General features: G+C 49.5%; 1 protein-coding gene across 1 annotated transcript; it reads right to left on the reverse strand.

The window, feature by feature from the left end:
* Window positions 1–51: 51 nt before the first annotated feature.
* LOC105488487 (HGH1 homolog) lies at window positions 52–3,161 on the reverse strand. Its single transcript, XM_011752621.3, is given in 7 exon segments — window positions 52–1,531; window positions 1,608–1,730; window positions 1,818–1,909; window positions 2,109–2,207; window positions 2,314–2,377; window positions 2,379–2,415; window positions 2,494–3,161. Coding segments are annotated over 7 exon segments (1,191 nt in total). The 5' UTR covers window positions 3,087–3,161; the 3' UTR covers window positions 52–1,348.
* Window positions 3,162–14,722: the final 11,561 nt, after the last annotated feature.

Consider the following 14,722-nt stretch of genomic DNA (forward strand, 5'->3'; position numbering starts at 1 on the left):
AGTGGCAGGCGGGGGCTCTGGCCAGGGGAAAACATGGTCCACACATGCCTGCATGAGTGGCAGAGCTTTATTGGGGGCAGGTGAGAGGAGATCCTGGAGGCAGGAGACGCCTGGCACCCGAGCCTCCAGTTTTAGGGTGTGGAGTGAGGCATTGTGAACGCTCAAAAAAACAAGTTAAGCTCCTTCACCAGGGTTCAAGGGGCCTGGGAGGGCCCATCAGTGAGAAGGGGCCAGCCCTCAGGAGCCCAATGCAAGAGGTGGCAGTGAGGTCAGATCGGCTCAGGAAGGGAAGAGTGTGGCAAGCCCCTGTGGGGCTTAGCAGCCACAGACCTGGCAGGTGGGGGGATGCACACAGGTCCAAGGGAGAAGCAGGTAAGATCCCTGAGCCCATAGTGGGCTCTACCGCAGGGGCAGAGGGTGGCTGGGGGAGAGGCTTGGACAGGGGCCAGGCTGCAGGCACATCTGGAGGCTCTTGGCAGAGGTAGGAAGGCCAGGGAGGAGTGGCCCAGGCTCAAGGAAGCTGACCAGGGAGATGGCCTAGCTAGAGAGGCCAGTGAGAGCACCCACCCAATCTGAGACTGGGAAACAGGAAGACATAGGGAGTTGACAGGGTTGAGGGCAGGGTCCTGGAGCACAGGTCAAGCAGGGAGGCAGCACAGTCCTAGAAAGACCCCAGGATCTAGGTATGGCTGGGTCAGCCCTTTTTTTTTTTTTTTTTTTTTTGAGACGGAGTCTCGCTCTGTAGCCCAGGCTGGAGTGCAGTGGCCGGATCTCAGCTCACTGCAAGCTCCGCCTCCCGGGTTCACGCCATTCTCCGGCCTCAGCCTCCCGAGTAGCTGGGACTACAGGCGCCCGCCACCTCGCCCGGCTATTTTTTGTATTTCTTAGTAGAGACGGGGTTTCACCGTGTTAGCCAGGATGGTCTCGATCGCCTGACCTCGTGATCCGCCCATCTCGGCCTCCCAAAGCGCTGGGATTACAGGCTTGAGCCACCGCGCCCGGCCTGGGTCAGCCCTTTGAGGCCAGGTCTCAGGGAACAGGGAGCTGAGAGGGTCTCATGGCTCCCTGGCTATCCGCCTGCCACCTCCACCTTCTGCACAGGCAGCAGAGTCACGGTGCCTGGCCCACAGTACTGCTGTGCACAACCTTCATTCTTGCTGGTAGCAACACTGCACAGGGCTGGGAAGTGCCTCCAATTCTTACTGGAGCCTAAGTGTAGCTCTGCTTCTCAGCAGGGCACAGTCTCTGAGCAAGGGGACTCAAGGGGCCTGTAGGCAGCTGCAGGAAGGCCTGGTCTGAGAAAGCCTGGCAAAGGGGACCCTGGAGCTTGTGTCCGGCTGCAGGGGCCTCAGGTGGGTGTGGCCCTCTCCACCCATGGCTCTGGGGCCAGCTCCAGCTCCCGCTCCTGCTCCCGCTCCAACTGCTCCTGCTCCCGGCAATCCAGCTGCTGCAGCTGCTGCTCCACATCCTCAGGCACCTGCACCTCCAGCAGGTTTTCCATGCCACGTTCAGGCTCATCCCCAATTAGCACCTGCCAGACGGGAAGCAGGTGAGCAGCCGGCCAGCTACAGATACCCCTTCCCCAGCCTCTCCAACCCTGCACCCACCTGGATGAGCTTCTCACAAGCCGCCCGCACATCGGGCTCTGGCTCCCAGCTGTGCAGCTCTCGAAGGATCAGGTAGGCTCCCTGGTCCCGCACCTGCTGCCGACCTGGTGCTGTGGCTGTCAGCTGAGGAGGTGGAAGAGGTTACCCAGATGTCAGCATGCTCGTGTGTGTGTCAGGGATGGTGCTTATTGCAGCAGGGCTCCTGCTCACCAGCATGATGGCTTCAACAAGCATCTTGCGGATGTCTGCATCAGGTTCTCGCTGCTTGTCTGGTGGCAGGTACTGTAAGTCCACAGGCAGCCCTAGGGGTGAGCGTGTGGGAGTCACTGTGTCCCTGAGCTGGGCAGCTGGGCCAGGCTCTGCCTGTGTAAGTCCCACCTGTGCTCAGCAAACTCACTGCTGCAAGGTTTCAGAAGGAGCCTGTGGCCTGGACACCTCTCTCTCCCTCCACTGGCCTCCCTCCTCTCTGGCCAACTCTGAGGCTCCACACTAGCCACTCACGTTCCATCTCTTCCTCGGAGAAATCCTCAGGCCCAGCCAAGGGCAGGAGCAAAAAGGGGAGAATGTCCACCTCAGGTCCAAGCAACCACTCGTGATGTCCTGAGGGACGGTGAGGGTAGGGAGACAGGAATAGAGACTGGTCCAGAGCAGCCCCGAGTCCAGTCCCCACCCCTGGCGACGCCCCCCCGCCACACCCACCACTCACGGTGCTCGAAGCAGCAATTCCGCAGCGTTCCCACCACCCCGCCCCTGCGTACAGAGGAATCGGGGGTACTGGGTAAAGGGCAGCAGCCGCTGGACCACGCACCTGTTGGGAGGGGTCACTCAGGGCCGTCCCCGTTAACTTCCGTCCCCTCCCCGCCCGCGCGGGCGCCCTGGGCTTCACCTGTCGGGGTCCAGTAGGAAGGCCCTCGCCGCAGGCCGTTGGCTGACGTTGGAGAGCAGCGGCGCCAGGTAGTGCAGGGGCGCGCGGGCGTTGTAGCCGGGCGTGCACAGCGCCCGCACCAGCCGCTCCAAGCCCGAGTCTGCCGGCTCCGAGGCCGCCAGCGCAGCCATCAGCTCGGCACACGGACCCGGCTCGCGACTGAGGTTGGCCAGCGCGGCGGCCGCCTCCTCGGCCCAGGGCCACTGCGGGTCCAACGCGCGGCCCAGCAGGCGCGCTGGCAGCCCGGGATCGGCCGCCAGCAACGTCTCGTGCAGGCCGGGGTCGGCGGCCAAGTTCACGAGCGCGCGGGCGGCGTCGCGGGCCGGGGCAGAGGCCGGCGCCAGCTCCACCAGAGCCTGCAGCAGCGCCTCCTGTCCCGCCAGCAGCGCGCGGCCGGGCCCGGAGCCGGTCAACGCCAGCACGTGCCGCACTGCGGCCGCCTGCAGGTCCGCCCGCGCGCCCGGCGCCAGGAAGGGCAGCAGCTTCACCACCTCCGCCTCCGGGCTTGCCTCCGGCCCTCCCGGCGCGCCAGTGCCAGCCCCGGCCTCCCCCATGTGGAGCAACACTCGGCTGCCAACGGACGGCTCCCAGCGCTCCACTTCGGGGTCCGCTGTGTGGCCCGCAGCTCCGCCCACCAGAGGAGCGAAAGCCGCCCTGGCCAATCCGAGGCTGCGCACTGGGCTCAAGGGGCGGGAACGGCGTGCGGGGGCGGGGCCAGGCCGCGCGCGGGGTGTTATGGGTCTCGGTGTCTGGTCGGAAGCTGCGGAGGTCGGGGACTGAGCGCTGGAGGTCCCGAGCCCGGGGGGTTGAGGCCCGGCGCGATTTGGCCGCCTCCAGCGTCCACACTCTCTGGAAACCTCCGTATGCTCTCGGCTAGGTCGGCCAGTGCGTCCCACTGGGCGCTGGCCACGCCTAACCTAGTCAGCCGGCCCTGGCCTCTCGTGGGCCCTGAGGGTCTGAGGCCTGCGCCCCGGCTCCTAGACCAGGCTGTCGGGTCGGAGAAGGGCTGAATGGAGGAGTGGCGACGGGCCTGTCGGAAGGAAGGCCTGCTCTTGTCCAGGCTGGCACAGCCACCGAGAAGCTCGGGCCGTCCGGGGACGGGACAACACAGGGCACCCAGGGCGGACCTGAGGAGGCAGCTTTGGAGACGCCTCTGGACATCTCTGAGCGGGTAGCTTTGGGGCATTTGTCAGGATGTCTTCGGTCGCAAGTGACAAACCCAACTCAAACTGACTTGCACGCAGAGAAAATTTGTAAATAGAGGTTTGGAGGGCTCCAGCTTCAGGCACTGCTGCATCCAGGAGCTCTCTGGAGCCTTGTACTGTTTACCCTACCATCGCTTTCCCTCTCTGCTGCTCTGCTGCTCTGTGGCTCCATATCATCTCCACCTGCCACTGGCCGATTTTCTCAGAGCGGCTGGGAAAGACAGACACTGGGACCTCCCAGTTCCATGGTCCTGGCAGAAGAGTTTCTCCCAGTATTGGAGTCTGCCCCAGGAAAGGACTCCAGTTCTTCACCTGTCCTCCACTGTGGGCGGAGCAGCAACCTTCCAGAGACACACAGACTGGGGAGGAAGGGAGGGCAAAAGAAGGGCATTCCCTCCAGCAGTTTTTGGGCACCTGCCATCTGCCAGGCTGGTAGCTCAGGACACGGAACCAAACAACTTTGGTGGCCTTTCTGGCCTCTGGGTCTTTGCACTTGCTGTCTCTTCTGCCTGGAATGCTCTTTCCTCAGCTGTACACAAGGCTGGCAACTTCTAATTATTTGTCAGAGCTGTCTTCCCTGGGCAACTTACAAAGACTCAGCCCACCCATCACCCATGACTGCTTGGTTTCTGTCTGCCTCCTTCAAGATAGCAATACTTAGGCCAGGTGCGGTAGCTCATGCCTGTAACCCCAGCATTTTGGGAGGCCGAGGAGGGTAGATCGCCTGAGGTCAGGAGTTTGAGACCCTCCTGGCCAACATGGTGAAACCCCGTCTCTACTAAAAATACAAAAAAATTAGCCGGGCGTGGTGGCAGGCGCCTGTAGTCCCAGCGACATGGGAGGCTGAGGCAGAAAAATGGCATGCACCCTGGAGGTGGAGCTTGCAGTGAGCCAAGATGGCGCCACTGCACTCCAGCCTGGGAGACAGAGCAAGACTCCGTCTCAAAAAATAAAAAAATAAAAAGAAATAAATAAATTTCTATTGTTTAAACCACTCAGTCTATGGCATTTTGTTATGGCAACCTGAACTGACTGAGACAATAGATATGGGCTTTCTTTTTTGGCTGTTGAAAATATTCCAAAATTAGATTATGCTGGTAGTCGCACAACTGTGAACATACTAAAAACATTTAAATTGTACACTTTAAATGGGTCGATTGTATTTAAACTATATCTCAAACCTGTTAAAAAGAGGGCACCCATGTAACAGTTGGGACACATTGATACCAAAAAGTATTTGTTGTTTGTCTGAAATTCAAATTTAACTGTATCCTGTACAGTAAATTTTGAATTCCAGACAAACAGTAAATACTGTATCCTCTATTCGAATTTAACTGAGTACCCTGTATTTTATCTGGCAACCCTATTTGCAGCCTGTCTGCTTTCTGGCACTCACCCATGAGTCCACAGACAACTCTGTTTAGGAAAGAGAACTGCTGCAGAAAAATACCTTCCTGAATACTGAGGAAACCCATGATGTCACCCAAATTGATCAACTGATGTCACTAATGAATGTGAACAAAAACCAAGAATCAGTAGATATTAAGTAAACCAAAGGCATATATTTATTTACAGAGGTAACACAATATGTGAAGCAGAAGAGAATTTTTTTTTTTTTTTTGAGATGGAATCTCGCTCTGTTGCCCAGGCTGGAGTGCAGTGGTGCGATCTTGGCTCACTGCAAGCTCCACTCCTGGGTTCACACCATTCTCCCACCTCAGCCTCCCGAGTAGTTGGGACTGCAGGCACCTTCCAGCACACCTGGCTAATTTTGTTTTGTTGTTGTTGTTGTTGTTGTATTTTTAGTAGAGACAGGGTTTCACCGTGTTAGCCAGGATGGTCTTGATCTCCTGACCTTGTGATCTGCCCACCTCGGCCTCCCTGGGATTACAAGCCACCACGCCTGGCCAGGAACATTGATTGATTGATTGAGATAGAGTCTCGCTCTGTCACCCAGGCTGGAGAGCAGTGGCGCGATCTCGGCTCACTGCAGCCTCCACCTCTCAGGCTCAAGTGATCCTCCCACCTCAGTCTCCTGAGTAGCTGGGACCACAGATGTGTGCCACCATACCTAGCTAATTTTTTTTTTTTTTTTTTTTTTTGAGATGTAGCCTCTCTCTTTCATCGGTTTGGAGTGCAGTGGCGTGATCTTGGCTCATTGCAACCTCCGCCTCCCAGGTACAAGCGGATTCTCCTGCCTTAGCCTCCAGAGTAGCTGGGATTATAGGCACTTGCCACCATGCCCGGCTAAATTTTTTTTTTTTTTTTTGAGACGGAGTCTCACTCTGTCGCCCAGACTGGAGTGCAGTGCTGCAATCTCGGCTCACTGCAAGCTCCACCTCCTGGGTTCACACCATTCTCCTGCCTCAGCCTCCTGAGTAGCTGGGACTACAGGCACCCGCCACTATGCTTGGCTAATTTTTTATATATTTTTTTAGTAGGGACGGGGTTTCACCGTGTTGGCCAGGATGGTCTCGATCTCCTGACCTCGTGATCTGCCTGCCTCAGCTTCCCAAAGTGCTGGGATTACAGGTGTGAGCCACCGTGCCCGGTCTAATTTTTGTATTTTTTTTAGTAGAGACAGGGTTTCACCATGTTGGCCAGGATGGTCTCAATCTTTTGACCTCATGATCTGCCTGCCTCAGCCTCTCAAAGTGCTGGAATTACAGGCGTGAGCCACCGCGGCCAGCCGATTTTTGTATTTTTTGCTGAGATGGGGTTTCACCATGTTACCCAGACTGGTCTTGAACTCTTGAACTCAAGTGATCTGCCTGCCTTGGCCTCCCAAAGTGCTTGGATTACGGGTGTGTGCCACCATGCCTGGCCAGAACTTTTAAAGAATTCTAGTTAGTATGCTCTGAAAATTCAGGAAAATATTGCATCCATAAAACAAGAACAGATGTCGGCCGGGCGCGGTGGCTCAAGCCTGTAATCCCAGCACTTTGGGAGGCCGAGACAGGCGGATCACGAGGTCAGGAGATCGAGACCATCCTGGCTAATATGGTGAAACCCGTCTCTACTAAAAATTACAGGCCAGGCGCAGTGGCTCAAACCTGTAATCCCAGCACTTTGGGAGGCCGAGACGGGCGGATCACGAGGTCAGGAGATCGAGACCATCCTGGCTAACACAATGAAACCCCGTCTCCACTAAAAATACAAAAAAATTAGCCGGGCATGGTGGCAGCGCCTGTAGTCCCAGCTACTCGGGAGGCTGAGGCAGGAGAATGGCGGGAACCCGGGAGGCGGAGCTTGCAGTGAGCCGAGATCGCGCCACTGCACTCCAGCCTGGGCCACAGAGCGAGACTCCGCCTCAAAAAAAAAAAAAAAAAAAAAAAATTACAAAAAACTAGCCGGGCGAGGTGGCAGGCGCCTGTAGTCCCAGCTACTTGGGAGGCTGAGGCAGGAGAATGGCGTGAACCCGGGAGGCGGAGCTTGCAGTGAGCTGAGATCCGGCCACTGCACTCCAGCCTGGGCAACAGAGCGAGACTCCGTCTCAAAAAAAAAAAAAAGAATTAAAAAAAAAGAACAGATGTCATGATAAAGGAGCAATCAAAGAACAAAGATACATTGAACAATGAAATCATGTTTGCTGAATTTAAAACCAATGGGAAAGGTGGGCCCAGTGGCTCACGCCTATAATCACAGCACTTTGGGAGGCCGAGGTGGGCAGATCATGATATCAGGAGTTCAAGACCAGCCTGGCCAATGTGGTGAAACCCTGTCTCTACTAAAAATACAAGAAATTAGCCAGGCAGTGTTGTGTGCCTGTAATCCCTGCTGCTCGGGAGGCTGAGGCAGGAGAATTGTTTGAACCTGGAAAGTGGTGGAGGTTGCAGTGAACCAAGATGGTACCACTGCATTGCAACCTGGGGGCAGAGTGAAACATTGTCTCAAAATAAATGCAATACAATACAATACAATACAATACAATACAATACAATACAATACAATACAACACAACACAACACAACAAAACCGGTGGAAGATTGAATATGGCTGAAGATTGAATTAGTGTTTGACAACTTAAAGTCGGGAGTATATCCAAAATGAAAGACAAAATAGAGCCGGGCACAGTGGCTCACACCTATAATCCCAGTGCTCTGGGAGGCCAAGGTGGGCAGATCACTTGAGGTCAGGGGTTTGAGACCAGACTGGCCAATATGGTGAAACCCTGTCTCTACTAAAAATACAAACGTTAGACAGGTGTGGTGATGTATGCTGTAATCCCAGTATTTATTGATTTATGATGAATAAATACTGAGGGAACTCAGAGACCAGTGCGGGCGGGTCCTCCGTATGCTAAGTGCCGGTCCCCAGGGCCCACTTTTCTTTCTCTGTACTTTGTCTCTGTGTCTCTTTCTTTTCTCAAGTCGGTCGTTCCACCTGACGAGAAATGCCCACACATGTGGAGGGGCAAGCCACCCCTTCATCTGGTGCCCAACGTGGGTGCTTTTCTCTAGGGCGAAGGTACGCTTGAGCGTGGTCATTGAGGACGAGTCAACAAGAGACTCCCGAGTACGTCTACAGTCAGCCTTGCGGTAAGCTTGTGCGCTTGGAATAACCTTGAGTAACAATGGGGCAAACTAAAAGTAAATATGCCTCTTATCGCAGCTTTATTGAAATTCTTTTAAAAAGGGGGAGCTGGAGTCTCTACAAAAGATCTAATTACGCTACTTCAAACAATAGAACAATTCTGGCCATGGTTTCTAGAACAGGGAACTTTAGATCTAAAAGACTGGGAAAAAATTGGCAAAGAATTAAAACAAGCAAATAGAGAGGGTAAAATCATCCCACTTACAGTATGGGATGATTGGGTCATTATTAAAGTAGCTTTAGAACTGTTTCAAACAGAGGAAGATAGCGTTTCAGTTTCTGATGCCCCTGAAAGCTGTGTAATAGATTGTGAAGAAGAGGCAGGGATAGAATCCCAGAAAGGAACGGAAAGTTCACATTGTAAATATGTAGCAGAGCCGGTAATGGCTCAGTCAATGCAAAATGTTGATAATCAATTACAGGAGGTGATACATCCGGAAACGTTAAAATTAGAAGAAAAAGGTCCAGAATTATTGGGGCCATCAGAGTCTAAACCACGATGGCCAACTCCTCTTCCAGCAGCTCAGATGCCTGTAACATCACAACCTCAAATGCAGGTTAAACAAGTACAAACTCCAAAAGAAGATCAAATAGAAAAAGAGTCTCTGTCACGGCAATGCCAATACAAATACAGTGTCCACAATATCACAATATCACAATACCAGTAGAAAATAAGACCCAGCCGCCAGTAACCTATCAATACTGGCCGCCAGCCGAACTTCAGTATCAGCCACCCCAAGAAAATCAGTACAGACAACCAGGAATGTTTCCAGCACCACAGGGCAGGGTGCCCTATCCTCAGCCGCCCACCATGAGACTTAATCCTACAGCACCGCCTAGTGGACAGGTTCATGCATTACATAAAATTATTGATAAGGCAAGAAAACAAGGAGATATTGAGGCGTGGCAATTCCCAGTAATATTAGAATCAAGACCACCTGGAGAAGGGGCCCAAGAGGGAGAGCCTCCTGTAGCTGAAGCCAGATATGAGTCCTTTTCTATAAAAATGCTAAAAGAAATGAAAGAGGGAGTAAAACAGTATGGACCCAACTCTCCTTACATGAGAACGTTATTAGATTCCATTGCTCATGGACATAGACTCATTCCTTATGATTGGGAGATTCTGGCAAAATCATCACTCTCATCCTCTCAATTTTTACAATTTAAGACTTGTTGGATTGATGGGGCACAAGAACAGGTCCGAAGAAATAGGACTGCCAATCCTCCAGTTAACATAGATGCAGATCAACTATTAGGAACAGGTCAAAATTGGAGGACTACTAATCAACAAGCAATAATGCAAAATGAGGCCATTGAGCAAGTTAGAGCTATCTGCCTTAGGGCCTGGGAGAAAATCCAAGACGCAGGAACTGCCTGCCCCACATTCAATACAATAAGACAAGGCTCTAAAGAGCCCTACCCTGATTTTGTGGCGGGGCTGCAAGATGCTGCTCAAAAGTCAATTACCGATGAGAATGCCCGTAAGGCCATAGTGGTGTTGATGGCATATGAAAATGCCAATCCTGATTGTCAATCAGCCATTAAGCCATTAAAAGGAAAGGTCCCAGGGGAAAGGTCAGATGTAATCTCAGAGTACGTAAAACCTGTGATGGAACTGGAGGAGCTATGCATAAAGCTGTGCTTATGGCTTAAGCAATCACAGGAGTTGCTTTAGGTGGACAAGTTAGAACATTTGGGGGAAAATATTATAATTGTGGTCAAATTGGTCATCTAAAAAAGAATTGCCCTGGCCGGGCGCGGTGGCTCAAGCCTGTAATCCTAGCACTTTGGGAGGCCGAGGCGGGTGGATCACGAGGTCAGGAGATCGAGACTATCCTGGCTAACATGGTGAAACCCCGTCTCTACTAAAAATACAAAAAACTAGCCGGGCGTGGTGGTGGGCGCCTGTAGTCTCAGCTACTTGGGAGGCTGAGGCGGGAGAATGGCGTGAACCCGGGAGGCGGAGCTTGCAGTGAGCCGATATCACGCCACTGCACTCTAGCCTGGGAGACACAGCGAGACTCCGTCTCAAAAAAAAAAAAAAAAAAAAAAAAAGAATTGCCCAGTCTCAAATAAACAAAATATAACTACTCAAGCTACTACAACAACAGATAAAGAGCACCTGGCCTATGCCCAAGATGTAAAAAGGGAAAACATTGGGCTAATCAATGTCATTCTAAATTTGATATCAACTAAATTTGCTATCAATGTTCTAAATTTGATAAAAATGGGCAACCGCTGTCGGGAAACGAGAGGAGGGGCCGGCCTCAGGCCCCACAACAAACTGGGGCATTCCCAGTTCAGCCCTTTGTTCCTCAGGGTTTTCAGGAACAACAACCCCCACTGTCACGAGTGCCTCAGGGAATGTGCCAGTTACCACAATACAGCAATTATCCCCACCACAAGCGGCAGTGCAGCAGATTTATGCACCATACACGCAGTCTCTCTGCTTCCAGGGGAGCTCCCACAAAAAATCTCCACAGGGGTATATGGCCCATTGCCTGAGGGGACTGTAGGACTAATCTTAAGAAGATCAAGTTTAAATCTAAAGGGAGTTGAAATTTATACTGGTGTGGTTAATTCAGACTATAAAGGTGAAATTCAATTGGTTATTAGCTCCTCAATTCCTTGGAGTGCCAGTCCAGGAGACAGGATTGCTCAATTATTACTCCTCATATTAATGTTGGAAACAGTGAGATAAAAAGAACAGAAGGGTTTGGAAGCACTGATCCGGCAGGAAAGGCTGCATATTGGGCAAGTCAGGTCTCTGAGAGCAGACCTGTGTGTAAGGCCATTATTCAAGGAAAACAGTTTGAAGGATTAGTAGACACTGGAGCAGATCTCTCTATCATTGCTTTAAATCAGTGGCCAAAAAATTGGCCTAAACAAAAGGCTGTTACAGGACTTGGCATAGGCACAGCCTCAGAAGTGTATCAGAGTACAATGATTTACATTGTTTAGGGCCAGATAATCAAGAAAGCACTGTTCAGCCAATGATTACTTCAATTCCTGTTAATCTATGGGGTCGAGATTTATTACAACAATGGGGTGAGGAAATCATTATGCCAGCTCCATTATACAGCCCCACGAGTCAAAAAATCATGACTAAGATGGGATATATACCAGAAAAGGGACTAGGAAAAAATGAAAATGGCATTAAAGTCCCAACTGAGACTGAGGAAAATCAAGAAAGAAAAAGAATAGAGCATCTTTTTAGGGGCGGCCACTGTAGAGCCTCCTAAACCCATTCCATTAACTTGGAAAACAGAAAAACCAGTATGGGTAAATCAGTGGCCGGTATGGGTAAATCAGTGGCCGCTACAAAAACAAAACCTGGAGGCTTTACATTTATTAGCAAAGGAACAATTAGAAAAGGGACACATTGAGCCTTCATTCTCGCCCTGGAATTCTCCTGTGTTTGTAATTCAGAAAAAGTCCAGCAGATGGCGTATGTTAACTGACTTAAGAGCCGTAAATGCCCTAATTCAACCCATGGGGCGTCTCCAACCCGGGTTGCCCTCCCAGGCCATGATCCCAAAAGACAGGCCTTTAATTATAATTGATCTGAAGGACTGCTTTTTTACCATTCCTCTGGCAGAGCAGGATTGTGAAAAATTTGCCTTTACTATCCCAGCCATAAATAATAAAGAACCAGCCACCAGGTTCCAGTGGAAAGTGTTACCTCAGGGAATGCTTCATAGTCCAACTATTTGTCAGACTTTCGTAGGTCAAGTCCTTCAACCAGTTAGAGACAGATTTTCAGATTGTTATATCATTCACTATATTGATGATATTTTATGTGCTGCAGAAACAAGAGAAAAATTAATTGACTGTTACACATTTCTGCAAGCAGAGGTTGCCAACGCTGGACTAACAATAGCATCTGATAAGATCCAAACCTCTGCTCCTTTTCATTATTTAGGGATGCAGATAGAAAATAGAAAAATTAAGCCACAAAAAATAGAAATAAGAAAAGACACATTAAAAACATTAAATGACTTTTAGAAATTGGTAGGAGATATTAATTGGATTTGGCCAACTGTAGGCATTCCTACTCATGCCATGTCAAATTTGTTCTCCATCTTAAGAGGAGACCCAGACTTAAATAGCAAAAGAATACTAACCCCAAAGGCAACAAAGGAAATTAAATTAGTGGAAGAAAAAATTCAGTCAGCGCAAATAAATAGAATAGATTCCTTAGCCACACTCCAACTTTTGATTTTTGCTACTGCACATTCTCCAACAGGCATCATTGTCCAAAATACTGATCTTGTGGAGTGGTGGTTCCTTCCTCACAGTACAATGAAGACTTTTACATTGTACTTGGATCAAATAGCTACATTAATTGGTCAGGCAAGATTGCGAATAATAAACTTGTGTGGAAATGACCCACACAAAATAGTTGTTCCTTTAACCAAGGAACAAGTTAGACAAGCCTTTATCAATTCTGATGCATGGCAGATTGGTCTTGCTGATTTTGTGGGAATTCATTACCCCAAAACAAAAATCTTCCAGTTTTTAAAATTGACTACTTGGATTTTACCTAAAATTACCAGACATGAACCTTTAGAAAATGCTCTGACAGTATTTACTGATGGTTCCAGCAATGGAAAAGCGGCTTACACAGGGCCAAAAGAGTGAGTCATCAAAACTCAATATCAATCAGCCCAAAGAGCAGAGTTAGTTGCAGTCATTACAATGTTACAAGATTTTAATCAACCTGTTAATGTTGCATCAAATTCTGCATATGGGCCGGGCGCGGTGGCTCAAGCCTGTAATCCCAGCACTTTGGGAGGCCGAGACGGGCGGATCACGAGGTCAGGAGATCGAGACCATCCTGGCTAACACGGTGAAACCCCGTCTCTAGTAAAAAATACAAAAAAATAGCCGGGCGAGGTGGCGGGTGCCTGTAGTCCCAGCTACTCGGGAGGCTGAGGCAGGAGAATGGCGTAAACCCGGGAGGCGGAGCTTGCAGTGAGCCGAGATCCGGCCACTGCACTCCAGTCTCGGAGACAGAGCAAGACTCCGTCTCAAAAAAAAAAAAAAAAAAAAAAAAAAAAAAAAAAAAAAAAAAATTCTGCATATGTAGTACAGGCTACAAGGGATGTTGAGACAGCTCTAATTAAATATAGCATAGATGATCAGTTAAACCAGCTGTTCAATTTATTACAACAAACTAAGAAAACGAAATTTCCCATTTTATATTACTCATATTCGAGCACACACTAATTTACCAGGGCCTTTAACTAAAGCAAATGAACAAGCTGACTTACTGGTATCCTCTGCATTCATAAAAGCACAAGAACTTCATGCTTTGACTCATGTAAATGCAGCAGGGGTAAAAAACAAATTTGGTATCACATGGAAACAGGCAAAAGATATTGTACAACACTGCACCCAATGTTAAGTCCTACACCTGCCCACTTAAGAGGCAGGAGGAGTTAATCCCAGAGGTCTGTGTCCTAACGCATTATGGCAAATGGATGTTACACATGTACCTTCATTTGGAAAATTATCATGTGTTCATGTAACAGTTGATACTTATTCACATTTCATATGGGCAACCTGCCAGACAGGAGAAAGTACTTCCCATGTTAAAAAAACATTTATTATCTTGTTTTGCTGTCATGGGAGTTCCAGAAAAAATTAAAACTGACAATGGACCAGGATACTGTAGTAAAGCTTTCCAAAAATTCTTAAATCAGTGGAAAATTACACATACAACAGGAATTCCTCATTTTTATAAATTATAATTTATAAATTCCCAAGGACTTATAATTCCCAAGGACAGGCCATAGTTGAAAGAACTAATAGAACACTCAAAACTCAGTTAGTTAAACAAAAAGAAGGGGGAGACAGTAAGGAGTGTACCACTCCTCAGATGCAACTTAATCTAGCACCCTATACTTTAAATTTTTTAAACATTTATAGAAATCAGACTACTACTTTTGCAGAACAACATCTTACTGGTAAAAAGAACAGCCCACATAAAGGAACACTGATTTGGTGGAAAGACAACAAAAATAAGACATGGGAAACAGAAGGTGGTAACCTGGGGAAGAGGTTTTGCTTGTGTTTCACCAAAAATTCTGGTGAAGCTTCCTGTTTGGATACCCATGAGACATTTGAAGTTCTACAGTGAACCCATCGGAGATGCAAAGAAAAGCACCTCCATGGAGATGGAAACACTGCAATCGAGCACCATCAACTCACAGATGAACAAAATGGTAATGGCAGAAGAACAGACGCCAGTCTAACAGTTCCTTTACTAAGTTGCGTAAAGCCCCCTTATATGCTAGTTGTAGGAAATATAGTTATTAAACCAGATTCCCAAACTATAACCTGTGAAAACTGCAGATTGTTTACTTGCATTGATTCAACTTTTAATTGGC

The sequence above is a fragment of the Macaca nemestrina genome, chromosome 8, assembly GCF_043159975.1.
Source record: "Macaca nemestrina isolate mMacNem1 chromosome 8, mMacNem.hap1, whole genome shotgun sequence".
Classification (NCBI taxonomy): domain Eukaryota; kingdom Metazoa; phylum Chordata; class Mammalia; order Primates; family Cercopithecidae; genus Macaca; species Macaca nemestrina.